Source organism: Diadema setosum, chromosome 6, assembly GCF_964275005.1.
Source record: "Diadema setosum chromosome 6, eeDiaSeto1, whole genome shotgun sequence".
Lineage (NCBI taxonomy): Eukaryota > Metazoa > Echinodermata > Echinoidea > Diadematoida > Diadematidae > Diadema > Diadema setosum.
Genome location: NC_092690.1, coordinates 6,800,032 through 6,823,519, shown reverse-complemented (window position 1 = coordinate 6,823,519; position 23,488 = coordinate 6,800,032). Strand labels below are relative to the sequence as shown.

The 23,488-nt window shown below is 36.6% G+C and overlaps 1 protein-coding gene across 1 annotated transcript in view; it reads left to right on the top strand.

Annotated features, from left to right (window-relative positions):
* The window catches only part of LOC140230203 (guanylate cyclase soluble subunit beta-2-like), a 40,455-nt gene extending 17,747 nt beyond the window's left edge, over window positions 1–22,708 (top strand). The window contains exons 4-14 of the mRNA XM_072310384.1: window positions 2,256–2,350; window positions 12,488–12,751; window positions 13,524–13,696; window positions 14,378–14,909; window positions 15,613–15,776; window positions 16,913–17,069; window positions 17,706–17,854; window positions 18,630–18,776; window positions 19,993–20,147; window positions 21,261–21,424; window positions 22,491–22,708. Coding sequence (XP_072166485.1) covers window positions 2,256–2,350; window positions 12,488–12,751; window positions 13,524–13,696; window positions 14,378–14,909; window positions 15,613–15,776; window positions 16,913–17,069; window positions 17,706–17,854; window positions 18,630–18,776; window positions 19,993–20,147; window positions 21,261–21,424; window positions 22,491–22,708 — 2,218 coding nt within the window. The remainder of the gene's footprint in view (window positions 1–2,255; window positions 2,351–12,487; window positions 12,752–13,523; window positions 13,697–14,377; window positions 14,910–15,612; window positions 15,777–16,912; window positions 17,070–17,705; window positions 17,855–18,629; window positions 18,777–19,992; window positions 20,148–21,260; window positions 21,425–22,490) is intronic.
* Window positions 22,709–23,488: the final 780 nt, after the last annotated feature.

The window sequence follows — 23,488 nt, the reverse complement described above, 5'->3', positions numbered from 1 at the left end:
GAGAGAATCGTTCAAAAATGTGTGTGCAGAAATAAACTGTTGTTGATTACAGCATCATCTTTGTTTTCAATTTTCATTATGTATATCATATATATACATTATATAAGCAATTGTTGTTTACAAAGCAATTTTGTCGCCATTGGAGACAAATAAAAACGAATGTCGATTTTTTCCCCCTACAATAGTGTCATGGATGATGATTTGTTACCAGAAAAGAATTTCCTTCCGAATTGAGCTAGTATAGTCCTTTTTATCCCCCCCCCCCATGATTGACGGATACTATCCCTTTTATTAACGGCTCGCTCTTCCGCATAGCGTGCAGTCTGCAGCTGAGAGGTGATATAGCGGTATTCATCCGCGCAAGACTGACCTTATAAAGAATTGATAGTAATTACGTCGACCCCCGGTGCAATCCAACGCATTTAGGCAATTATCCGGTGTTCCATTTCAATATGCGACAGTTGCCATTATTGTAGATACCGCATGCTGGTTCGTGATGTCAGGGAGTAAGTAGAAGGCGATAGCAAACAATCCTCGTGAAGGCAGTGATCTCTATTATTTTCTTTCTTCCCTTTCCACCGACATGCTTTCACAATTTCTCCTTCTTTTTTAAACAATCGTTAAGCATAAAAATTTGAAAACGTGATGACCTTACTCATCGAGGGACATCTAAATCTAAATAGGTATCTGAGTAACTTGCTGCCTTAAACTTATTCATCATTTTTTCCATATAATGTATTCACTGTGACAGCTGTATGAATCAATAGAGTTTTGCAAATATGATTTTTCAAAGTTTCCATTAATAGTAATAATAATAAGAAAAGTTGGTTGCGCAAAATTTTAAAACTATATGTATGTAATACTTTTTATAGTGAGTGTACGGGCACGTGTGGGTGTGTATGCGTGTGTGTGTGTGTTCGTGTAGGTGCTGTTTGTCTTCATGATCATTGTCTGTTTAGGTAGAGCTGACAGGAAACTTCTTGAGTTGTGGCTGGGCAGAGCAAAATTGGCCCTTTTCAAGGTAGAAAGAAAGAGAGAGACTGACACTATACAGATTTTGAATGACTTGCAGATGAGTGCTCGACTTGTCAAGCAGATGAATGATAATAGTTTTATTCCAACAAGGACAATATCCAATTTCCCGTATAACAAAATTTACTGGTGAAGGGTCAGGGAGAATCTAAGGAACATTTAAGATGCTTTGAAGCAAGTCTGAGTTGCAATATCCATTCGATAGATCAACAACAACAACAACAACAACAACAAATCAGGGAGACCACGACAACAGGCAACTATACACATTACGTGATGCACATACCCTGAAAGTTTCATCACATCTTACCGCGGCATAGATTCACTCAGCAAAGTGAAAACGACCTATTGGTGAATACTATAAGACTCACTCTATAGTTTCGAATACATTATATTCCAAAAGGGCGACATTTATTATTTCTTTGTACTCTTTCCGACAGACTCTTCTGTGGCATTATTTACTTTGAGTTACGTATTTAAACTATATTTCTATTATGTTATGGCGTTATTTCATACAATGTGACTTATGTAATGAGGGGATCCTAAGTAGACCAAAGGACTTTTTATTGAAAATCATCTTGCAATGTGCCATCATTTTTACCGTGAAACAAAATACAATGTATGTTAAAGGTAGGGGATACCTTTTACAGAACTCCCAAAATGCAGCAAAACATTAAATATGAACCTCGGGGGACTTGTTTAGGCCACTGCTTAGAAATTTGGAAGTCAACAGTTATCTACAATTTGAATAACGCACAAAACTCAACTACTCAGTAGTTTTTTGTGTCAGCCACACTTAAGCCTTTTTGTTGCAGTCTTCTGTATTTCTTTATCTATAAACACAAATCTAAAAGTATAAGAGCTGATGTAATAACATATAAAGTGTGTGGCAAGAATGTATATAGAAATGTTTGTAAGTTTTGATGAACTTTATTCACAAAATGTATACATGATGGGCACACATGCAGTGCACGGGTCTGCAAAGGTAGCCTAGTAATGTACTAAAATTTACGGTGAGACCCGAAAAAAAAAAAAAAAAAATCAGTTCAAAATCTAACGGTCAATAAAAATGTACTAAATGTTACCTTCCACTTTCAATACTTTATGAGAGTTTCTAAAATGATACTCTCTTCAACATACCACTGTGTTTATACAACTCTTCATTTAAGGCATGCAAATGGGATTCCCTACCTTTAAGTAATTTTCAATATCCTTACTTGCAGACTAAAAGCCGGTGTCGATGACCGCTTCGTAAAGTTCGACATGTATCCTGACTCCATCACTTATCAGATCGTTGGCGCTGCCGCTGAAGTTTTGGGTGAGTGAAGAACCCTTGAAACATGGCGGGCACTCTTTTAAATCCTCTAGGAACATAATATACTAACATTTCTGAATCCGTTGGGTGGGTATAGTTCAAACGATTATCACGAAAAAGGGAAATTGCGCTCACGGAGAGTCAAAAATTGTAGTGAATTTTTATCTTAACCCTTTCAGCGCCAATGTGTCAAATGCGCAAAATTTCCTAGACAAACCAATGGAAAGAAAATAAACGCGGAACGCAAAGGTCAATGACCCTTTTGAAAATCAACCTATTGTGCATCGCTAAACGGCAATCCTTCCCATGAGCGGAGAGTGAATAAATATAAGCAGAAAAAAACAAAACAAATATCAGAATCTGACTAGATATTTTGGAGTGTTTGACGCTTATAGAGATATATAGAAATTATGTAAGGAGAATATCTTTGTCATCGTGTAATGTTCTTAATCATGAAAACACACACACGCACATGCAAACATACATGATTTCGTATGCATTCAAAGCGACGACAAGTGCGGGAAATCATTCCATAATATTTGTTGATACAATTTTATTGTTAAAAATTCTATAAGTTAGCAGTAAAGACTGGCAGCAAAATGCGTAAATGTATAGCTACTCGAACGGATCTTTTTTTTTTTTTTTAATGGTAAAAAAAGAGAAGAGATTGGATGCGTTGTTATTTATCTTACACATTCTTGACCTTTATGAATTTGTTATTATGTATATTCTTTTTTTTATAAACAAACCCCCAAAATGTCTATACATATTTAACAAATGTTTACAAAATGAAATCATCAGCTTTGAAATGTGAGTTAAAGTTTCGCTGTTGTTGTTTACCAATTGCACAGAGTCCTTCCTCTTTGTTTTCACTTAAAAAGGATTTATTATCCGACATTCAATCACGACATCCAAATCTTGACTCAGTGTCAAAGTATCAATGTTTCTGCTGCCTGGAGGGTTTGCATGAAAATTCGATATACCTTATGGGCGGTAAATCAGTGAATGATTCAATTTCAGATGAGAAAGTAACGGTAAGTAGCCATGGGTCTTCAAAATGGTAGCAAACGCGTGATCTGTCTAGTTTTTTTAAATCCACGCTTCGCATTACAACTTAGATTTACGGAAACGTTATATCTGTCCAACCGGAAATGGAAATCTGCTCAGTTGATCGACATGCCACATTCAGGCCTGTTGCATATATATATATATATATATATATATATATATATATATATATATATACAATCGTGGAATTTTCCACGTGTTGGACTTCGGATGTTATAAGTTATAAGAAGAATGAGTCTAAAATACGCCATCTGTAGATCCAACAATAAGGTTTTTATTCACAAAATTTTCAACCCGCCTCGGGCCTTCGACAAAAACTTATCATTGTCCTAGTATACACTACACTGAAGAAGGCCTGAGGCGGGTTGAAAATTTTGTGATTAAAAACCTTCTTGTTGAATCTACAGGTGGCGTAATTGAGACTCATTCTTCTTATTAATCCCCATGCGATTCGATTTTGGGTAACTTTTGCAGTACGTGGACATACCTGTTACGGACATACGTTCCAATTTGATTTTTGGTATCCTTTTGCTGTACGTGGGCATACGTTCGTGTGTGTGTGTGTGTGTGTGTGTGTGAGAGCGTGTGTGTGTATGTGTGTGTGTGTGTGTGTGTCTGTGTTTATGTGTTTGTGTGATTGTGTGTCCGTAGTTGCATATTAATATAAATTCAGCTACAAAAGTCGTGTGGATGGAGAAAACGAAATAACGATATCCCTAAGTATCAACGAGTAAATTTTACATGACCCCTCTTATTTTTTTTTTCGTCCCTCCTACTGTAATGCGTTCAAGTGAGATATGGAATAAAATTAATGTGTATTTGAAACTTCGATGACCTCTTCTGAAGATATCTCACGCAATAGATAATATTGTGCACCTTGTGGTCACCCTTACAATGTTAACATACAAAATATTTACTAAAAAGATACAAAAGTGACCTGAAATAACTTCAAAGGTGTCTATATTGCGTTTAACAGAAACAAAAATGCATTTTGCTCAACCGAGAAATTGCTCAAAAGAAAATTGTGTAAATTAGGTCAAAATATATGTTAATTTTCGATTTTTTTTTTTTCAGGGCAACTGAGTTAAATTCTCCAAGAATTTCACCGTTTGAATAAGAAACTTATTTGAACCTGTATTCTCTATTGAAAGTTATTCAACGTCCACTATAAAACAGTACTGTAAAAGAAGAAGGAAGAAAGTTGAGGAGAAGAGAAATAATCTGACCTTGAAACGCATAATCTGTAATAGATATGTATATAATGCAGTTGTTATTATGTATAGGCTATACATGTATGTATGCATACATTATTATGTATATACATGTGAACATGAACATGTATATATTATGAACACAAACGAAGGAAAAACTGACAAGAAAAGAATAATACACAGTGAAAACCCAAACGATGAAAGCCCATTTTCTTTGCTCAAAATGTTCACTTTATATAATAATTATATGATTATATATATATAAATATACATATATATGTATGTATGTATATATATATATATATATATATATATATATATATATATAGGTGCTACACATTATTCTTTTTCAATTCTCCTTACAATCCTTGTGAATCCAACGTTGAGACCGAGGTCAGTGTCATCCACTCACTCAGAAAATACAATTCACAAAGTTGCACTTTTCCTATTAGGATGATTTGATTATAAAAGCAACCATTTTTTGCAAATATTCCAGCATTCTTGAACAATCTTTATCTTTGCACCTTTTACATGTCTCATGCAAGGAGGAGAATGGGAGAGTAAAGAGAATGAGCGAAAGAGTGAGGGGATACCAGAATGGACGGGGAAAAAATGACTAAGCGAAAAAGGAAAAAGTTCTCTGCTTTTTCCACCAACCTCGCCGAATTCAATTTCATTAAGGAAAGATATCTGTCTCCCTCATTTCATCTTTTCGTTATCTCTTTATTTTCTGTAGCTTCGGGCCCATCGGAGTTCTCTCTTATTTTCATTTCATTTTTCTAGGTAAAAATTTGATTAGCAAGGCTGTAACAGGTTCGTCTGTAATTCTGCTACATACCACGCTCGAGCGAGCATTGTGATAGTAGTTCACCAAGGGCGTGGATGAAAAAAAAAAAAAAAAAAAAAAGCGCGCGTCTCAGATGTAATCATATTGTGTGGTAAAAAAAAAAAAAAAAAAAAAAATCCAACACAACAACACATGCACGCTCATGTATTGAGACTCTCTCTCCAACCCACCCCATCTATTTCTCTCTCTCTCTCTCTCTCTCTCTCTTATCTCCTTCTCTCCTCCTTTTCTCTCCCTTTTGCTCTCTCTTTCTTTCTATGTCGCCCTTTCTCTGTCTGCTTATATACTCGCATTACCCTTTTGTATTATCTGTGTGTTTTGAATTCTTTCTTCCTTGTTTATATTTTCCCTGTACTATTCCTATTCTCTTACAATAATTTACTCTAATGTATGATTCGTAAGGTTAATCTAATTTCCCGTGTGATGGAATGAAATAAATTGATATTATTATTGCCTCTGAATTACTGATTAATGTAATTATTTCATAGACTTTCCCCTAATTTAGAAAGCATTTGCACATCGATTGTTTGTTTATAATTGCATAAGACACAAAACTCTGTTGTGTTTTTCTTACACAATAAGTTGTCTTACCTACAATGCTGAGTATGATATCGTCAATTTTTTCATAATGCACTTACATGATTGGATACTTCATTATATTGACCTTACTACAAAGTTATGTGACTTTATTAAACGGCACATCCTATGAAATCATGTTACTATATAGTTTTAAAAAGCATTGTAGCTTTATCATAAATAAATATAAGAAATGTAGAAATAATACTTCCTGCCTTTTGATTGAAAAAAGACAATGATAACATTTGCAATATTAGAATTTATAAAGTTATATTAGTGTTTATATATGATATCACATCAATCAACATATAGTTATATGAAAAATGGTATATTAGATATATAAACAACGTCTCTCTCCCTCTGATACATATATGTATATATATATATATATATATATATAAAGGGTTTGTTTGCAAAAACCGATAAGTCCATTTTTGAAGATTTTGAAGTACGATCTCTGTCATAAAGTTCAAAATAATACCTTTTAAATGATATATTGGTCACTACATATAAAGGTATATTTTTGAAGTTACGGTCAAAAGAAGCAAAAATTTTCTTATTATTCTCTTTATTTTTCTTGACCTTTAATCGCAAATATCTCCATTTGGCAAATATAGACTTATCGGTTTTTGCAAACAAACTCTTCATATATATATATAAATTATGCATATATATATATATATATATATAAAGATATATATATATATATATATATATATATATATATATATATATATATATATATATATATATAACAAAGAGAGAGAGAGAGGGAGAGACATCACTACAAGCTTTACGCGGGTGCGAATTTGTCATGGCAACAACAAGCATGCAGAACAAATGTTTGAGGGGATCAAAAGTACACTAGAATGAGGTTACTTTGTCCTAGTTTCTCCGTCTATCGAGAATTACATCGCATGAATGGTGAAGGCAAGAGTTTGAGGCTCTCAAATTGGAAATCGATACCCCCTCGCCATCACTTCCACGATAAAGAATCGGTGTAACAAATCAGGCGTAAATTCGAGAAAAGTACGGGGGATTTTTGTTTTCCTTTTTCAAGAATGAAACAGCCGTCCGTAGCGACGTAAAGTTACGACTAGGAGGATTTGAGAATTCATGGACACTGATGGATGAAATCTGGATCATTTTGCTTCAGTTGAGATTGGCTGAGAGCCATGAACGTATATACAATCGGGGGGGGGGGGGTGGTGGGGCAACAACAAAACCATTATTGGTAGAACGATGGTTACAGCAGACACTACAATATCCTAATAATTATTCGCAATGCGTTATACACTAAAGGGTTCCTTAGAATTGGGCATACTATTTTCAGTCCAAGTGAGATTTTGGATTTTCAGAATGATTTTGGCGTGATTGATGTACACTTTGTTCACACACCGTTTTCTCTAACACACGCATATATACACACACGCACATGAACACGCGCATGAACAAAATTAAACAAATGAGCAATCAATCAAACAAACAAGTATAATATCTTAAACTATGAGATATTATAAGCGTGTATTACAATAAGAATAATTTTTAGATTTTTATTTATATGGCATCACCTTCACGATGTATCTAACGACATATTGATCTGCCAGCTTCATTGTTCTTTGCCCGTTATTCATTCGTTTTCTTATTAATTCAAACTTTAAACTTGTGTCTCATTTCATCCCATAAATTTGATGAAGCATTCGTTAAACAACTTAAAGTTCAGGTCGGTAAAGCAAATCATTAATTGCTTTAAAATGTGTAAATGTTATACACAAGAGGTATGTTTCGCCATTTTGTTTTTCTTTAATCTGTCAAGTCGTCCAACCCTAAATATTCTAGTAAACCTCGCGAAAGGAACATCAGATTTTCGATCCTCAGGAAATGTCAGTGCGTTTGAAAAAAAAAAAAAAATCGATTGCTTTCTTTCCAGTACTAAATACCGCAATTGCATCCTGTCAAATCTTCAGGGCGTACTGAATTTCTTGTGGGCGAATGGACTAAGGTGGAAAATCGCGTGTTCAATCTAAGTACAGCTTATTAAAGCGTTCGACTTTCTGCCAGACCTGAAAATACTCTGCTTGTATAAAAACGCACAGTTAAGGATACGCAGACAAACAGCAAGGTAGATTAACTGATCAAGGACAATTGTGCAATACTTGTGTTTTCTTTCATGGAAAATGCAAGTTAGACAGGTTCGTCGGTAGTCTTGCCTTTGATATTATGTATTGTGAAACATTTGGGTGTGGGTGTGTATGATATAACAATATATATATATATATATATATATATATATATATATATATATATATAATGTATAAACAATTATTTGATTATGCTACTATGAAAATCGATCTTAATTTCCTGGTTTTCTTTCTTTGTTTTTCATGTCTTTTAGGGTTATTCCGTAACCCTTTTAGGGTTAATTCTGTATAACATGATATTTTTGTTACTTCTCAAAAAAAGTAACTGCATAATTGGAAACTATTTATTAGACTTTTTATTCCTTGCTTTAACGTCCTCTGTTTACAGTAGGTGTTTTCTGTTTCTTAGTTTGTCTATACTGATCTTCAACATCATTACTTAACTGAAATCTGCGATGTTCTATCTATATTCTACATCTATTTCACACGCACGAACCAAATGACTATAATGCTATCTATTCATTGATTCTTGATTCTTGGCTGAAGTCAGCAAAATGAAATTGAAACTGAACTCCCGTCGTGACCAACTTTGTAGATGTAGAGAAAGTCCATGTGGTATGGTATTTCATTCCTTCGTTAATAAGGAATAATATACAAGATATCATCATTTGCCGTTAGCCGTTATGAGTTGGTGATCGACATAGATATCTTCAGTTAATTTGATTTCTAATTGCTCAGAATTCGATATGTAATCGTAATATGCCATAGTCATTATTTTTGATAATTCCTGTATCTTTTACCTCTTACTCGGAATAGCTACAATTTTGTCTTTTTTTTTCCTGCTTATAATTTGTCATCTACAGTACAACGTGCAAAGTCCAATTCAGATGCATAAAGATTGTTTGCCACAGTAAGAATGGGTAGATATCATGCAGGAATTTCTTTATGGCATAATTTTCGCCTGCTTTCCCCTCTCCCTCCCCGTTTTTACTCTCATTATCTATAAATCTTCAAATGTGACAATATATCTGTCTACCTATATCTACCCGTCCTACCTAGTCACTGTTCTATGTAGGATATAAAAGGATATGATATAGTCGCCTATCTGCCTGTCTATTCATATTCCGCTTTTTTTTTTCTCTTCCACAAAATACTTGCGTAGTGTTCTGCTGTCCTCGATTCCACATTATCATTGAATTCAAAATAATGAAAACAGAGCACATTAACCCAGCTATCACGGTCGGCTGAACATTCATTTCACTTGAAATTCATGCGGTTGAAGAAGGAGAACGCATACACACACTACCACTAAAGGCAGCAATTCCTTTTCAATCCTCCTCACTCCCAATATGTTCCAAAAAACAACAACACACAGTCAATAATATTTAAGAGCAAAAAGAAGCGCATAGACGTGAATATTATTTGGGTAAATTCTGACCTGGCATGTAAAGTAACATAGGGAATGAATAGATAATTGCATCTAAAATAATTGAACGAAAAAGAAGAACAAATATTCAAAAAGTACTTCAATAGCCACGTCAGATTTTATATCATTATTTTGTCTGAAGTTTTTTTTTTTCTGAAAATGATGAACTGTAAGTGAAAATGTCTCTACAGTCCTTTGAACAATAAATAATTTGGCAACATTACATAATTTTTTTTTCATAGTTCTTGAAACCAAAATCTCAACATGTCATTGCCACATGATGAACAAACGTGTTGTCATGGCGATGATAAAATCAGAGCCTTGTTCGTCTTCTATCTGTTTGTTTCTCTCTGCTTTTGCCTCTCTCTCCCTCTCTCCTCCTTCCAGAGGTCTTTGTGCGTCTATATAATAATATTATACGATATAAGAAACCATTTTCCATGACTGTTGCTGGCAGCTATTGTCTGAAAGACCACTGCTAGTATGACTATACACTAATCAGATTCCTACACTAATGCTTTATAAACCAGCTTACAATACAGAATCTTCATTGTATTCAATTAAAATGGGTGGATGCATTTGTATTTCCCCCACAAGACATGTCAACAAGTTATGACGCACTTGAAGTATACTGAAGTAGCAGAATAACAATGCATGCCTATATGCAGAGGATTGTATGTTGGTATAGTATGGATGCCAAGGAATCAAAAGCAGCGACATCATGAAGACACTTGAAATTTCCCCAGCAGATATACTCAGTATTGAGGAGAGAGAGAGAGAGAGGGGGGGGGGGAGGGGAGGAAGAGAGAGAAATGCATTTTGTTTCAGTTGCCACTTTGGGCTTCCATTTTGCTGAACGCAACTTCTGAAGGCGAGATGAGGCAATATATAGCTGAGAATCTAATAAAGAGCCGGTAAACTTTCAACACAGGCGGCTGAATGGCTTAATATCATGTCGGGCTAAATCGCACACTTATATTTTGTTTATATCTGCATATCCAGCATTAAAAGCAAATTATTTTTCCACACCGTTGTATCGAAGGCAGTTAAGGTCATGAAGCGGGTTAAGTGTAATAGGCTTGAAAACATAAACAGCTCAGCGGTAAGCATGCAATGGAAGCGTGGTGTTATTAATCTTTGGTGTGGTTCACTTACGAATACACAGAAGCACCGGAATAGCTAGGTGTTTGATGACATAAACTTAATTACTTGGAAAATCATCGTGAGGGTGGATTCATAAACCATGTTTGTTTTTTTTCTTGTCACACAGTAACGTAAACAAGGATATCGAAAGTGGCTGAAAAAATACATTAGTACCCACACTCGTGTGGTTAATTCATCTTTAGGCTTTCGAGAGAATTTGATGTGGAATGTCATTTCGTTTTCCATCTCAACCATGACCAATGATGACCATCGTGACTCGACAAGACAGCTTTACTTTTTAATGTAATTCTTTACAAAAGTTTGAATTCATTTGTTCATTCATTCATTCACTCATTCATTCATTCATTCATTCATTGATTCATTCATTCATTTAATCATTAACGATAAAGCGGCAACGCACGAATCGTTCTTGAATGTACCATCACGTGGAGTGATTGTACAACAGATTACAATCGCAATATTTTTCTCAAACTCTTGCACTTGCACATTAGGACTTTGGGAATAGCTTATACACGGATAAAAAGCTGTTACAAAGTAACGCTGAAGGACTTTCATATGAAATGTTTATTCTTTTCCCATCACCTACTAAATTCTTTTTACAAGTGCGGGAAGGTCACGTCTAATTCTATCGACCAGCACTCGGCAGCAGATCTGATTTAGTCATGAACCGTGACAAGTGTAGGCCCCTGATATAAAAGGAAGACTCAATTTTCGCATGCTTCAACACTTTAGACAGGAAAGAAGGTTATGTATACAGACACTCATGCACACAAACACACAAGACATTCATAATATTCACACCTTGAAGGACACACACTATTATGCACACGCACACACACACACACACACACACACACACACACACACACACACACACACATACACCGTTTGAATAATGTGCCAGATGTAATGTGTATGAGGTATGTGTGTGTATGTACATGACACCTTGGAGATTGACCATTGGTGAAAACAGAAAAAAACAAGTCGAGGATTATATTGTTCGGTTATATCACGCGCAGAAACAGGCTGAAACAGTATTCAATTTGTGTTTGTGTTTGTTTTTGTTGTTTATATAAAGGAGAGGGAGAAATGATGACAAAAAATAGTGCCGCATACTGTGAAAAGTGTTGCAAGCCAAGTATAGTATTTTGAATACATTAATATGTTTGCAATTGAGTAGAGTTCTAAATTAGAAAGCAATGGAAGAAAGAAGAATTAATACAAGCAACAGGATCAGTTTATGTAGTACTTGACATTATCATTCTTTTTCTTCTTTTTTTTTTTGTCTGGTGGAACGTTCATACCAGTAAAATCTCTATTTTTTTTTTTGGATATCTCAAAAAAGTCACAAAGTAACCAAAACAAAAGCTAACATGGCTAAAGTAACAATCCATACAGAATCTTAGTTGCCCAATCGGGCCACTATAAGGTCCACCGATATAAAAAAAAAAATAAAAAAAACAAAAAAAACAAATGTTGAGCACTGTATGGTATATAAGCTACCTATAACGTATATTATGTGAACATAATTAGTATTATTATCTCATAATGGACAAAGAGAGGGGGAGTGGATGGAGAGAGGGGGAGAGAGATGCATATCACAATCGTAATTATCATATATATCCATATATATTCAACACATTTTTGAACATAACAATTTCTCTTTCTTTCTTTTTCTTTTTTTTTTCTCTCCTTCGACAATACAAGGTGTGGATGGCAATGTCGTTCTGGAGACGTTCGGTGTATACTGGGTCGTGTGGTGCATGCGGTGCGGTTACGATGCCCTCTTCCGAGCACTTGGGGCCACGCTCGCCGATTTCATCGCGAATCTGGACTTTCTACACAGCGTGTACATGAAGACGTTGTACCCGAAGATGACCGTCCCGTCTTTTCGTGTGGAGGAACTCGAGAACGACGAGCTAATTCTCAACTACTACTCCAATCGCCCTGGACTTGGGAGTATTGTCTATGGTAGGTCTTTATAGTGAAACCACCAGCCGTTGAAACAAGAAAACAACAAAAATAATTTGTCCTTTTTTTATTCTATACACATAGCCTTTTTTCCTCTTATATATCTATTAAATATATATATATATATATACACTGTATGTATATATATATATATATATATATATATATATATATATATACGCATGCTATACGAGAGGTAACCGGCTACTTCTTATATTAAACCTGTTACTGTGTTAGATCTTCATTTTTATATGAAATTAACAAACGGAGAGCAGGAGGGGGGAATCAGCTAAACCCAACACCAGCTAAATATGGGGAAAACTTACAATAACGGAATTAATTATAAAGTAAAATCAAATCTTACCTCTGATATGACCTCGATTGACAGACCGACTGTAGTAGACGGAACGAATGTTCTTTTATAGCAAAGGTTTTATGTTTAGAATACTTTGCCAACTAAACTGCATGTTTCAAAGCAATATTCGTTTGCTTTTTTTTTATATATTCAACTCGTCTGTACGTTTTGAAGAAAAAAAAAAGAAAACACCTCCAATCACAAAAACCTTAATTGCCTGTTTAAGTGTGTTGAATTGTCAATATAGCAACCAAGGATTATTCCAGTAATCTGTTATATAGTACTTGTTTTCACAAGTTGGGAAATCAACATTCGAAATATAAACACGCACAGGAATGGTAATTGTGGCAATATTTGATCATTGGCCTTAAACTGTTTAGCGATCTCTTTAATAATTTGTCCTTCTCTCCTATCAAGGGTGCGTCAAAGCTGTTGGACGAATCATTTTCAACACGGAAGTGGACATAGAACTTTTGTCACATGACCAGGTGGAGCATTGTGGGATAGTGAAAGACCACTACAAGTTCCACGTGCGATTCGTTCGATTCGACTTGCCACAATTAGGAATGAGTGGGCAGGTCACTGAGGAGGTAACGAGCACAATTGAATTATTTACTGAGCAGTTTTACACTTGGCATCAAACACATTGCAGAGATCAGAAACTCTATAGAAATTAGAAGACATTCTGTGATTTAAAGCTGAGTGTCCGGGTTTTTAAAATTTAATTGGAGAGTGCATTATCGGTCATGTTGTCAATATTGCGTACAATTCGATTTTCATGAGACGAATCGCCTGGTTTCTTTCTTCACCATTTTTTTTTTCTATTTTACCGTAGTTGTCTTTCACTATGTAGCCTTAATTGTATTCTGTATAGAAACTTGTAGAAGTCGAGAATGACTGCGTTTCCAGTCTGTTGCCCATATGATAAAAGAAAATCGTTGAAATAATATATAGTATCTAAGCTACAGATACACTTTAGGCATAGGCATCCAATTTCTATAAATACATGGCCTGTTGCAGTACGTGCTCTGTTTTGTTTTATCGACAGTGATTATGCTCGAAATGGAATTTATGAGTTTTATTACTTTCTGGCCTTTACGAGGGAAGAAATATGCACTCCCCCCTGTGTCTTTTAACAACTTTACTTAGACTCAAAGAATGTACTGCATTTGTTCTCCTACAACAATCCTTATTGCCACCAAGATATTAATTCCAGTGCATTAATTTATTGAAACAAAGAGTATTGCACTGGTATTCGTCTTCTCTTAAAGGAGTGGACATCTATTGTGGACGGCACATCTCATCTTGTCGGTGGACGCTACACCCCCTCAGACAGCGATACCAAGACCACGCCCTCCAGCAAAAGCAGCCGACCGGGTACTAGGGAGAAGTGCCCCTTCTCCGGTCTTGAAATCAAGGAGCTGGAAGAAACCCTCGCAGAGAAGCCCAACCGGGTCAAGACAGCCGTCAGGCTCAGCCGACAGGAGCGAGTGATTCCGGTCAGTCAGTTCAAACCAAAAGTGCCCACCAAGATTCTCCTGGATCCGACGACCTTCTGCAAGACGTTTCCCTACCACATCCTCTTCGACAGCGACCTGATCATCAGGCATTCCGGCTCGAAGCTGCAGCAGTTCTGCCCCTTGGTCAACAAAGAGGGCGGTACACTCAGAGACATCCTGATCCTCGATCACCCCCAGATCGACCTGACCTCGGAGAACATCTTTCTCTTCCTCAACATGATCTTCATGGTCACCCTGAGGAGGGAAGCCATGGCAACTCAGATGCCAGTCATGTCACTCAGAGGTTAGTGCACTTTTGTCTCCCAATCAAAATACCAGTAACTACAATCTCCATTCCTAACAAGATGGAAATTCATCCTATTGAGTCACAATCACCACCAGCTAGGTCTTGTCAACCTCACTTTCACCATAACGCTAACTCGCTGTGTATGAGCGAGGGAGAGATAGATAGATAGATAGACAGAGAGAAATATTTACATATATAATAATATACGCACATATATTATTACATAATTATACTAATTGTATTGTTTGTCGATGCGGATTTTTTTTTCCGTGTATCAGTGCAAACACAAATTAAACATTATTATTGCTCTTCTCCGATATTCCTGAATTGTTCCGCAGCCCCTGCAAACATGATTGGATATGATGAACGAATAAATGCATGAATGAATGAGTGAATGAGTGAGTGAATGAATGAATGGGTGATTATGTGCTCATGGTCATGGAAAGTATGATGTGATTACATTTGGCACTGACGAATTATTTGTAAATAATGATAAGTTCATTACGTCTCGCACTGATCGATTGAATTGCAATTAAAGTAATCAATCATTCTTAACAGGTCTTGGAGAGATCGGGTAAATAAAGAGATTTTATGATGTTGTTTTATTTCTTTTTTTTTACATGTTCTGTAACCATTTATATTTGCTTTCTTTAATCTCTGTCCTCTTTTCTGGTTTCGTTTGTTATCATTTTTGCTATAGGACAAATGATTTGGATGGCGGATTCTCGTCTGTTTGTGTTTTTGTGCTCACCTCAGCTGACGTCACTCAGTGACCTCCAGGAAAAAAAGATGCACTTCTCCGACATTGCGTCACATGATCTTACACGTGATCTCATACTCTTCAATCAGCAGCGCATTGCAGAGGTGCGTGATCTCAAGCTGGAATCATGTATATCACAATCACTGCTGTGAATACACAGGACCAAGAAGAGAATGACATTAAATCATATTATGTAAATTACTAGCCACAAAATCGTATGTCATCGACAAGATAATAATGCATGGATATGTAACTCATAACATTATATCGATATCTCTTCAATGGTTTGCTTTTTGGTGAGACAGTTGCTCTTCTTTCTCCTTCCCAGCCTTCCTCCTACCCCCCCCCCCCCGCGGCCGTCTACGTTCCCGTCCTACTCCCCTTCCAACTTCCGTTTCCTCTCATCCCCCCCCCCCCCCCCGCCTCTATTCACCTCATTCCATACCCTCACTAACTCCTAACTGTTCCTCCTCCATCCATTTCATCATTTCATCTTACACCAACTATTTGTTCCTTTTCCCCGAATCTTCATCCTCCCCTTCTTGCTCCCCTCTTCTTTTCCTCCTATTCCTCCCAGCCATACCCCCCCCCCCCATCAGCTCCCTTTTACCTCCCCCACCCCTTTCCTTAACCTCAACTCACACTTCCAACTCTTCTTCGTTCATCTATTTCTAACTACTTCTCTTCCCCCTTCCTTCCCCTCCACGTTCCCCTCCTCACCTCTTCCCAGTACCTTACACCTTGACTCACCACACATGACTCTGCGCAAGACCATTTTCATCATTTCACATCATGTAGTGCATAAATCAACATCTCCATGTATATATTTGTGGAAGTTATCGTGGTTCTTCAGCAGAGAAACAATACTTAGAAAAACCATTAACAAATTACACTGACCAAGGATGGCATAGGAGGCTCACATATTTTAGAAATGTAGCAGTGTAATTCCATTACAATACCGCTTGCTTGCGATTTCACCTGAATATAATCTATGCATGCCTTCTTCTTTTGTTCTGCTTCCTTGATCCCCAACTCATGCATTCTTATGGTGAACCTGCCATATCATCATCCTTGTTCATTGCAATTTGTTATTAATTTTGAAAACATTCTTATTCTTCATCCCAATATTTTTAGTCTGATACTCTGTTCCCAATATAACTAATTTATAGTTGTTCAAATGTTAAAATCTGAAAACCATCCAGAGGTCTCCTTTAAACAACCATCTTCCACTGCCCTGCAGGTGGAACTAGCCAAACAGCTGGAACAGAAGAAGGAGGAGCTCCGAATCCTAATGAGGGACCTTGAGCTGGAGAAGAAAAAAACCGACATGCTCCTCTACTCCATGCTGCCGAAAGAGGTCGCTAATGATCTCAGGGATGGCAAGCGGGTTGAAGCAGGTCAGAAAATGTTGCTCTGTGTGGAGTCTGATCATCGAGCCTATACACATAGAGATCAGTGACCTACACTAATTCGCTTTTGCCAAATGTCATGACGGCTATTTATTTTAATAACTATATTTTAAGATAATGTTATGTGTCAAATGTTCACATAAAACCATTTTGCTTCCCCTCAATAACAAAACGTTCGATTGGGTGGATTGATCCTCTGAGTTGAGGTGTGCATATTTCATTTTTCATTTAAAGCGTCCAGATAAATTGTATTTTACAAGGAATTCAATGTAACTTTATTCCTTTTGAGAAGTTAATAAAGCATTACATAGCCATCGTAATGTGGGATGATTATATCAATAAATTTTGTAACCTTGTCGGTCATGATTAGGAGAATACTAACAATACCACAATCCTAGATTTAATTATCCTTGCACTAATGTTCACATTACACAATAACGCGTAATAATCAAACAATAATGATATGGATTAAAAAGAATGCGACAAAGAAACTTCTTTCCTGTTTCTATGGATTTTTTTAATTAGAATAATCGTTAACATGATAATAATAGTGTTAGTGACAATTCCACTAATAATCATTGCTTACTCTTAAATTGTTGTTCTGCATTACGTGTTCGATGGAAGGCGAGTTCGAGCTCGTTACGATCTCCTTCAGCGACATCGTGCGTTTCACGGACATGTGCGCCCTGTGTAAGCCGATCCAGATCGTCCACCTGCTCAACGAGATGTACGTACTCTTCGACGAGCTTACAAGCGTCCACAACATCTACAAGGTGACGTCACGTGCTCAAACTTTTATGAACATCAGGGACCACGTGAAATCGAGTGATGATAACAATTAAAGCTGTAACAATTACGATAATAACTATAATAATAACAATAATAACATAATTATTAATAACAATAGATCAATAAATACCTGAAACGTCTATAATGGCCTCAACGTATAACGCTAACTTGACTTATACTGTAAAACGCAGTTATTAAGACCAGAAATAGATATCATTAGCTTGAATATTGAAGGCGTGTGAAGATTAACAATTGAGAAGATTTTTGCTTCATATAATCATTATAAGGGTCTTCCTCCATGTTTTGTCTTGAGAAATCCGACTATTTTTTCTACTTGTTGAATTTTAACAATTAACCAATGATTAATTTCCTACATAGTGGTCAAGAAGGAATTTCTGAATCCTTTTTGATAACCTGCCAACCTGTCTTTTATCTGAGAAAAATGACAGGACTCATCGTTAAAGTAATGATCTGGATCTGTGATCATTTAATAATTCATAAATAATGCATGCACATTATTTTGATGAATACGTGAACCTTGGGCGGACTGTCTGCTGTCAAATGTGTTTTCAATGTTCTTCAATTCTGAAGTTAACACAACATGACCAAGCCGTTTTAACTGAACTCCTTATCTTATGAAGATGTGAACATACAACGGTAATTACCAATTGACTTCTTTGCTTGCCTGCACTGTCTCTTCGCCTGCTATGATAGCTGTAATGATTTGTTCTTTCTTTGACGTGCCGTTTCTAAATGCAGGTGGAAACCATCGGTGACGCCTACATGACTGTCGGCGGCTTACCAGTGCCAAATAAAACGCATGCAGAACAGGTGGCGCGCTTTGGTTTGGGCCAGCATGAAGCCGTCGGCAATATCCGGTCACCAGCTACGGGTGATCCAATCCGGGTAATTCGGTGGTTTTCTGCCTGTCAACCTCAACGACCATAATGACCTCCCTAACAGACTTAATGGGAAATTTTTACCTTTTCTTCGTTACCATGATCGTGTGTGTTTGTGTGTGTGTGTTGTGAGGGAGGGAAGGAGGTTTGGTTTTGTTTTTTTCTCTCTCTCTCATTAAAGGTAGGTAATCCCATTTGCATGCCTTAAATGAAGAGTTGTATAAATGCAGTGGTATGTTGAAGAGAGTATCATTTTAGAAACTCCCATAAAGTATTGAAAGTGGAAGGTAAGATTTAGTACATTTTTATTGACCGTTAGATTTTGAATTGATTTTTTTTTTTCGGGGCTCACCGTAAATTCCAGAACATTACTAGGTTACCTTTGCAGACCCATGCACTGCATGTGTGTCCATCATGTATATTTTGTGAAGAAAGTTCATCAAAACTTACAAACATTTCTATATACATTCTTGCCACACACTCTATATGTTATTACATCAGCTCTTATACTTTTAGATTTGTGTTTATAGATTAAAAAAAAAAATATACAGAAGACTGCAACAAAAAGGCTTAAGTGTGGCTGACACACAGAACTACTGAGTAGTTGAGTTTTGTGCATTATTCAAATTGTAGATAACTGTTGACTTCCAAATTTCTCAGCAGAGGCCTAAACAAGTCCCCTGGGGTTCATATTTAATGTTTTGCTGCATTTTGGGAGGTCTGTAAAAGGTATCCCCTACTTTTAAGGTATGTGCAGGTACCGTCGGTTGCAATGAGTGATCTTACTGCGGCAAAGAATAACAATAACTCACTTCAGCCTTAAGTGAAGGCTGACTTGCTTGTTTCCTCTTGGGAACTTTGGACAAATTCTTTGCAGCTCGCCAAAGTCATTGCGAACACCTGAGTGACAACGCTCCCCTGAGCAGAGCAACAGGAGGTGTTGCTTTTTGTAGTCTGACTCCTTCTCGTTCGCGATATACTTGAGTGATGGTCTTGGTCAATGCATTCCTTGTCTTTGCTGGAACACAAGGCAGTTACAAAACACACAAAAGCTGTAAATTCTAAAGGACTACTAAAATTCAGAACAAAGTAAAAGAGTGACGTAAACATGCTGCAATCCTGTAATCAATGATGCACGTAGAATATTCACTCCACTACTTTTTGAACTCGGTGTGACGTAAAGAAAATAAAAATTATACGTCTTTGCTAACTTTTTATTGCAGATCCGAGTTGGCATTCACACTGGTCCCGTCGTAGCGGGCGTGGTTGGAGTCAAGATGCCACGCTACTGTCTGTTTGGCGACACGGTCAACACTGCCTCTCGGATGGAGAGCCACGGAATTCCGGGAAAAGTCCATATCAGCCCGTCCACGTACAAGTGCGTGTTGTCTGTGTGTTCTCGTGACTATGGTAACCATCACTATGGTTACCACAACAACAACGATGTAACGCAAGTTCATTGAAATGATAATGCTCTTGTCATATTAATGATTAGCCTTTCTTTCACAGCTCTTTACTCCATTAAAACACAAAAAGGCCGTGATTTGAAATAAATGAGAATGTCAAGCAAATTCTTACTAACATGTTTTATTTTTCAATACTTTGTCTTTAACCTAAAACCATTTAATGAACAGCTCAATTTGATGCCTGCCATATCAAGTCAAGACTTTCCCCCAAAAAATGTGTTAAGCCTTATTCTCTACATAAATGACAAAAAGTGAACGTAAAAGGTACCAATAGATACTCTGGACACATTGATGAAAGAATGGATAAATACCTGTCTAAGTATATCTATAAAATAATATCTAGATAAGTGACCGAATGAATAGATAAATAAACAGTAACGATGATGGAGTTGATTCCTTACGTGAAATGTTATCATGGCTAAGGTGAGTCTCTTTGACCTCATTGCATGGACGGTAGCTCCAATGCTTTTTTGTTTGTTTTATAGTTAACCATGAGTATATGAATATAAGAACGACCCAAGTCCATGGAAGACCATTTCGAGTAAATTAAAAAAAAACTTCATATCTTTTTTGTTTGTCCAATAATTTTCTATTTAATTGTGATGGGAAGGCAACATTGTATATACAAATTAGAACATATATTATTATGACAATTAACATTAACATTAATTGTAGAGAGGCCATTTTGTGTGATGGACTTGGGTCGTTCTTTGATTCATATGGACTTGGGTCGTTCTTTGATTCATATACATAATATTTTGCTATAGAGATGAGAGAAGGACGAGAGAGGGCGCTATAATATGAATGTAAGAATGACCCAAGTCCTTCATTCTTACATTCATATAAGATTTAACACATTTATTTCAGGCACTTCCGGGGGTAATTAGGATTTATCATTTATACACAAGATGAGTCCATGCATAAGCTACAATTTCCCATGTCAAACTGAATTTGGCCAAAAATTGGACTTGGGTCGTTCTTATATTCATATATTCGTTTGATTTGGTGACAATTTACCCACACAGAGCCATTAAGGACAAAGGGTTTATCCTCGAAGAGCGCGGACAGGTGGAAATCAAGGGGAAGGGCTTGATGACTACACATTTTGTGGTGGGTCACACCAACGTGATGTCAGACGAGGTCAAAGGTGACGGGAGCGAAGATTCGTCGTCGAATTCATCGGTTGAAGGTGCCCTCCGATGTCGTGTTGACGTACAGCACACACACTGAAACATTACTCTCCTACTTGCATTTCATTTCTATTTCTATCGCAAACTTTTGCTGTCCATATTTCTATTCCATATGATTCTAGTTATGATATTATAGTTTTCTGTAAAAAAAAAAAAATGGCACACATTTTAACAACGTTATATTAACAATCAGTAATTGCATCTGGTTTGAAAGATATTAAATTCATTACCATATCTACATATTAATTCAAATTTATAAGTTATATACATCCTCTGAAATGCTTACTTAATGCGCGAAAACGCATAAAATAATTGTTCTGAAAAGACAGATTTTGAGGAAATCATGTAAACAGAGGGAAACAATAAATAGTAATGACTATCGTCTAAGGACCCTGTTTTGATATTGGTAGAACAGCGCCCTACAAAACGGTTATTGATGTGTAATCATATGAGTGGAGTTAACAAGTGCATTCCCTTCTTTCGGAGCTGCTTTAATACTGAAACATTATAGCAGAAGAAGTCTAAGAACGGCAAGATACGTTTAATTGGTCATGACTAGAGCTGATATAACAAACTGGTTTGTAGAGAATTAACAAGCCATTGCGATTCCGTGGTGCAAGAAAATTTAAGATAATTTCATCAACTTCAAAGTCGATAACATAATATGAGAGAGGTATTTAGTGAGTCCAGTGAGAAGAGGTAAAGCACGTGATTTCAGCCCAGTGATATAATAAAACTAAAGTGAATTACGTTGAAGGGTGTAAAATTTGCAGAGACTGCTTCGGAAAACATTCATAGGTCATTGTCAGAAACTAGCTGAATATCAGTAATCGCATTTGACACCCTGCAATTAGATAGAAAACTACTTATTATGTGACAATCACGACAGAGATTTTAAAGCTCTCTGTACTTTCATTATATCTGCATTCTTATGTGACATATAGTTTCGTTGTAAAATTACACACACAAGTTAACAAAGAAGGGTTTTACCACTTGCCGAGTGAGTTGCTGGCAATAATAGCTTTTGAGAGAGAAAATAATAATGTGTTCTTTTGTCACTTACAGAGAAAGATGACGTCACAACAGAGCTGAAAGAAGACAAGAAGGAACCTGTTGTGACGATTATTGAACCGACTCCGTCCCCAGCAACATCCAATTACCAGTCACACGAGCCAGTTGTGCAGGACCCCAACACCTCTCCGTACAATCCACGAGACCCTCAGACTACTACACCTTCGAATCGGAGTACGCCCCCATCGTCAGCGTTTTGCTCAGTTTTGTGAGCGCCTCGGCGATGAGCCAGTTCGTTATTCCACTCAACCGCTGCGCATGAGCAGAAAAGGTGATTTGCGATAGCAAACGCATAATTTTGCTTTCTCAAATCTAATGAGATGACCTGGCATCACTGATGTATGGGTTATTCACGCAATTGTTATATAAGATAAGCTTGCCAACACATCTACTTGACGATAACAAAATACTGTTCACGAGGCTATATGATTTCACTATGAGAATAGAAAAAAATGGTAATGCTTTAAATGAAAATCAATGAATGAAATGGATATATTGCCAAATGTTACTATACGTTCTTGTCAACTAGTTAAAGCAAGTCCATTCTCCGTTTAAACACGAGTTCCATTAATTTTAATCGTCGGGCAATTTTACGCGTCATGTCTCTTTACAAGTAAAGTGCCTATAACCAATAGAAAAAAAAAGAGAACGGTCATCTGGTAAAATGAGCTCACGAAGTAATTACGAACTGGCTTATATCACACTGTTTTAAGGATAGAAGAACAATTCTATGGTTTAGTCTAACAGCATATGGGAGTAAAATTTGTATACTTTCTATGTTCAATAAGCAGGTTATGGACTTAAAACAAAATGAATACCATGCGCATGCTTCATTCGTATGTGGGGACTCGTTGTTTTGTGCTATTGATATGGATTTTTTTTTTTTTTACGTTATCGCAAATAGTCACTGAACTGCCCGATCGAGGTTACACAAGATGTTGAAAGAATAAGCGACCTGCCTGTAGAACGCTGTTGCAGACAATGATATTTAT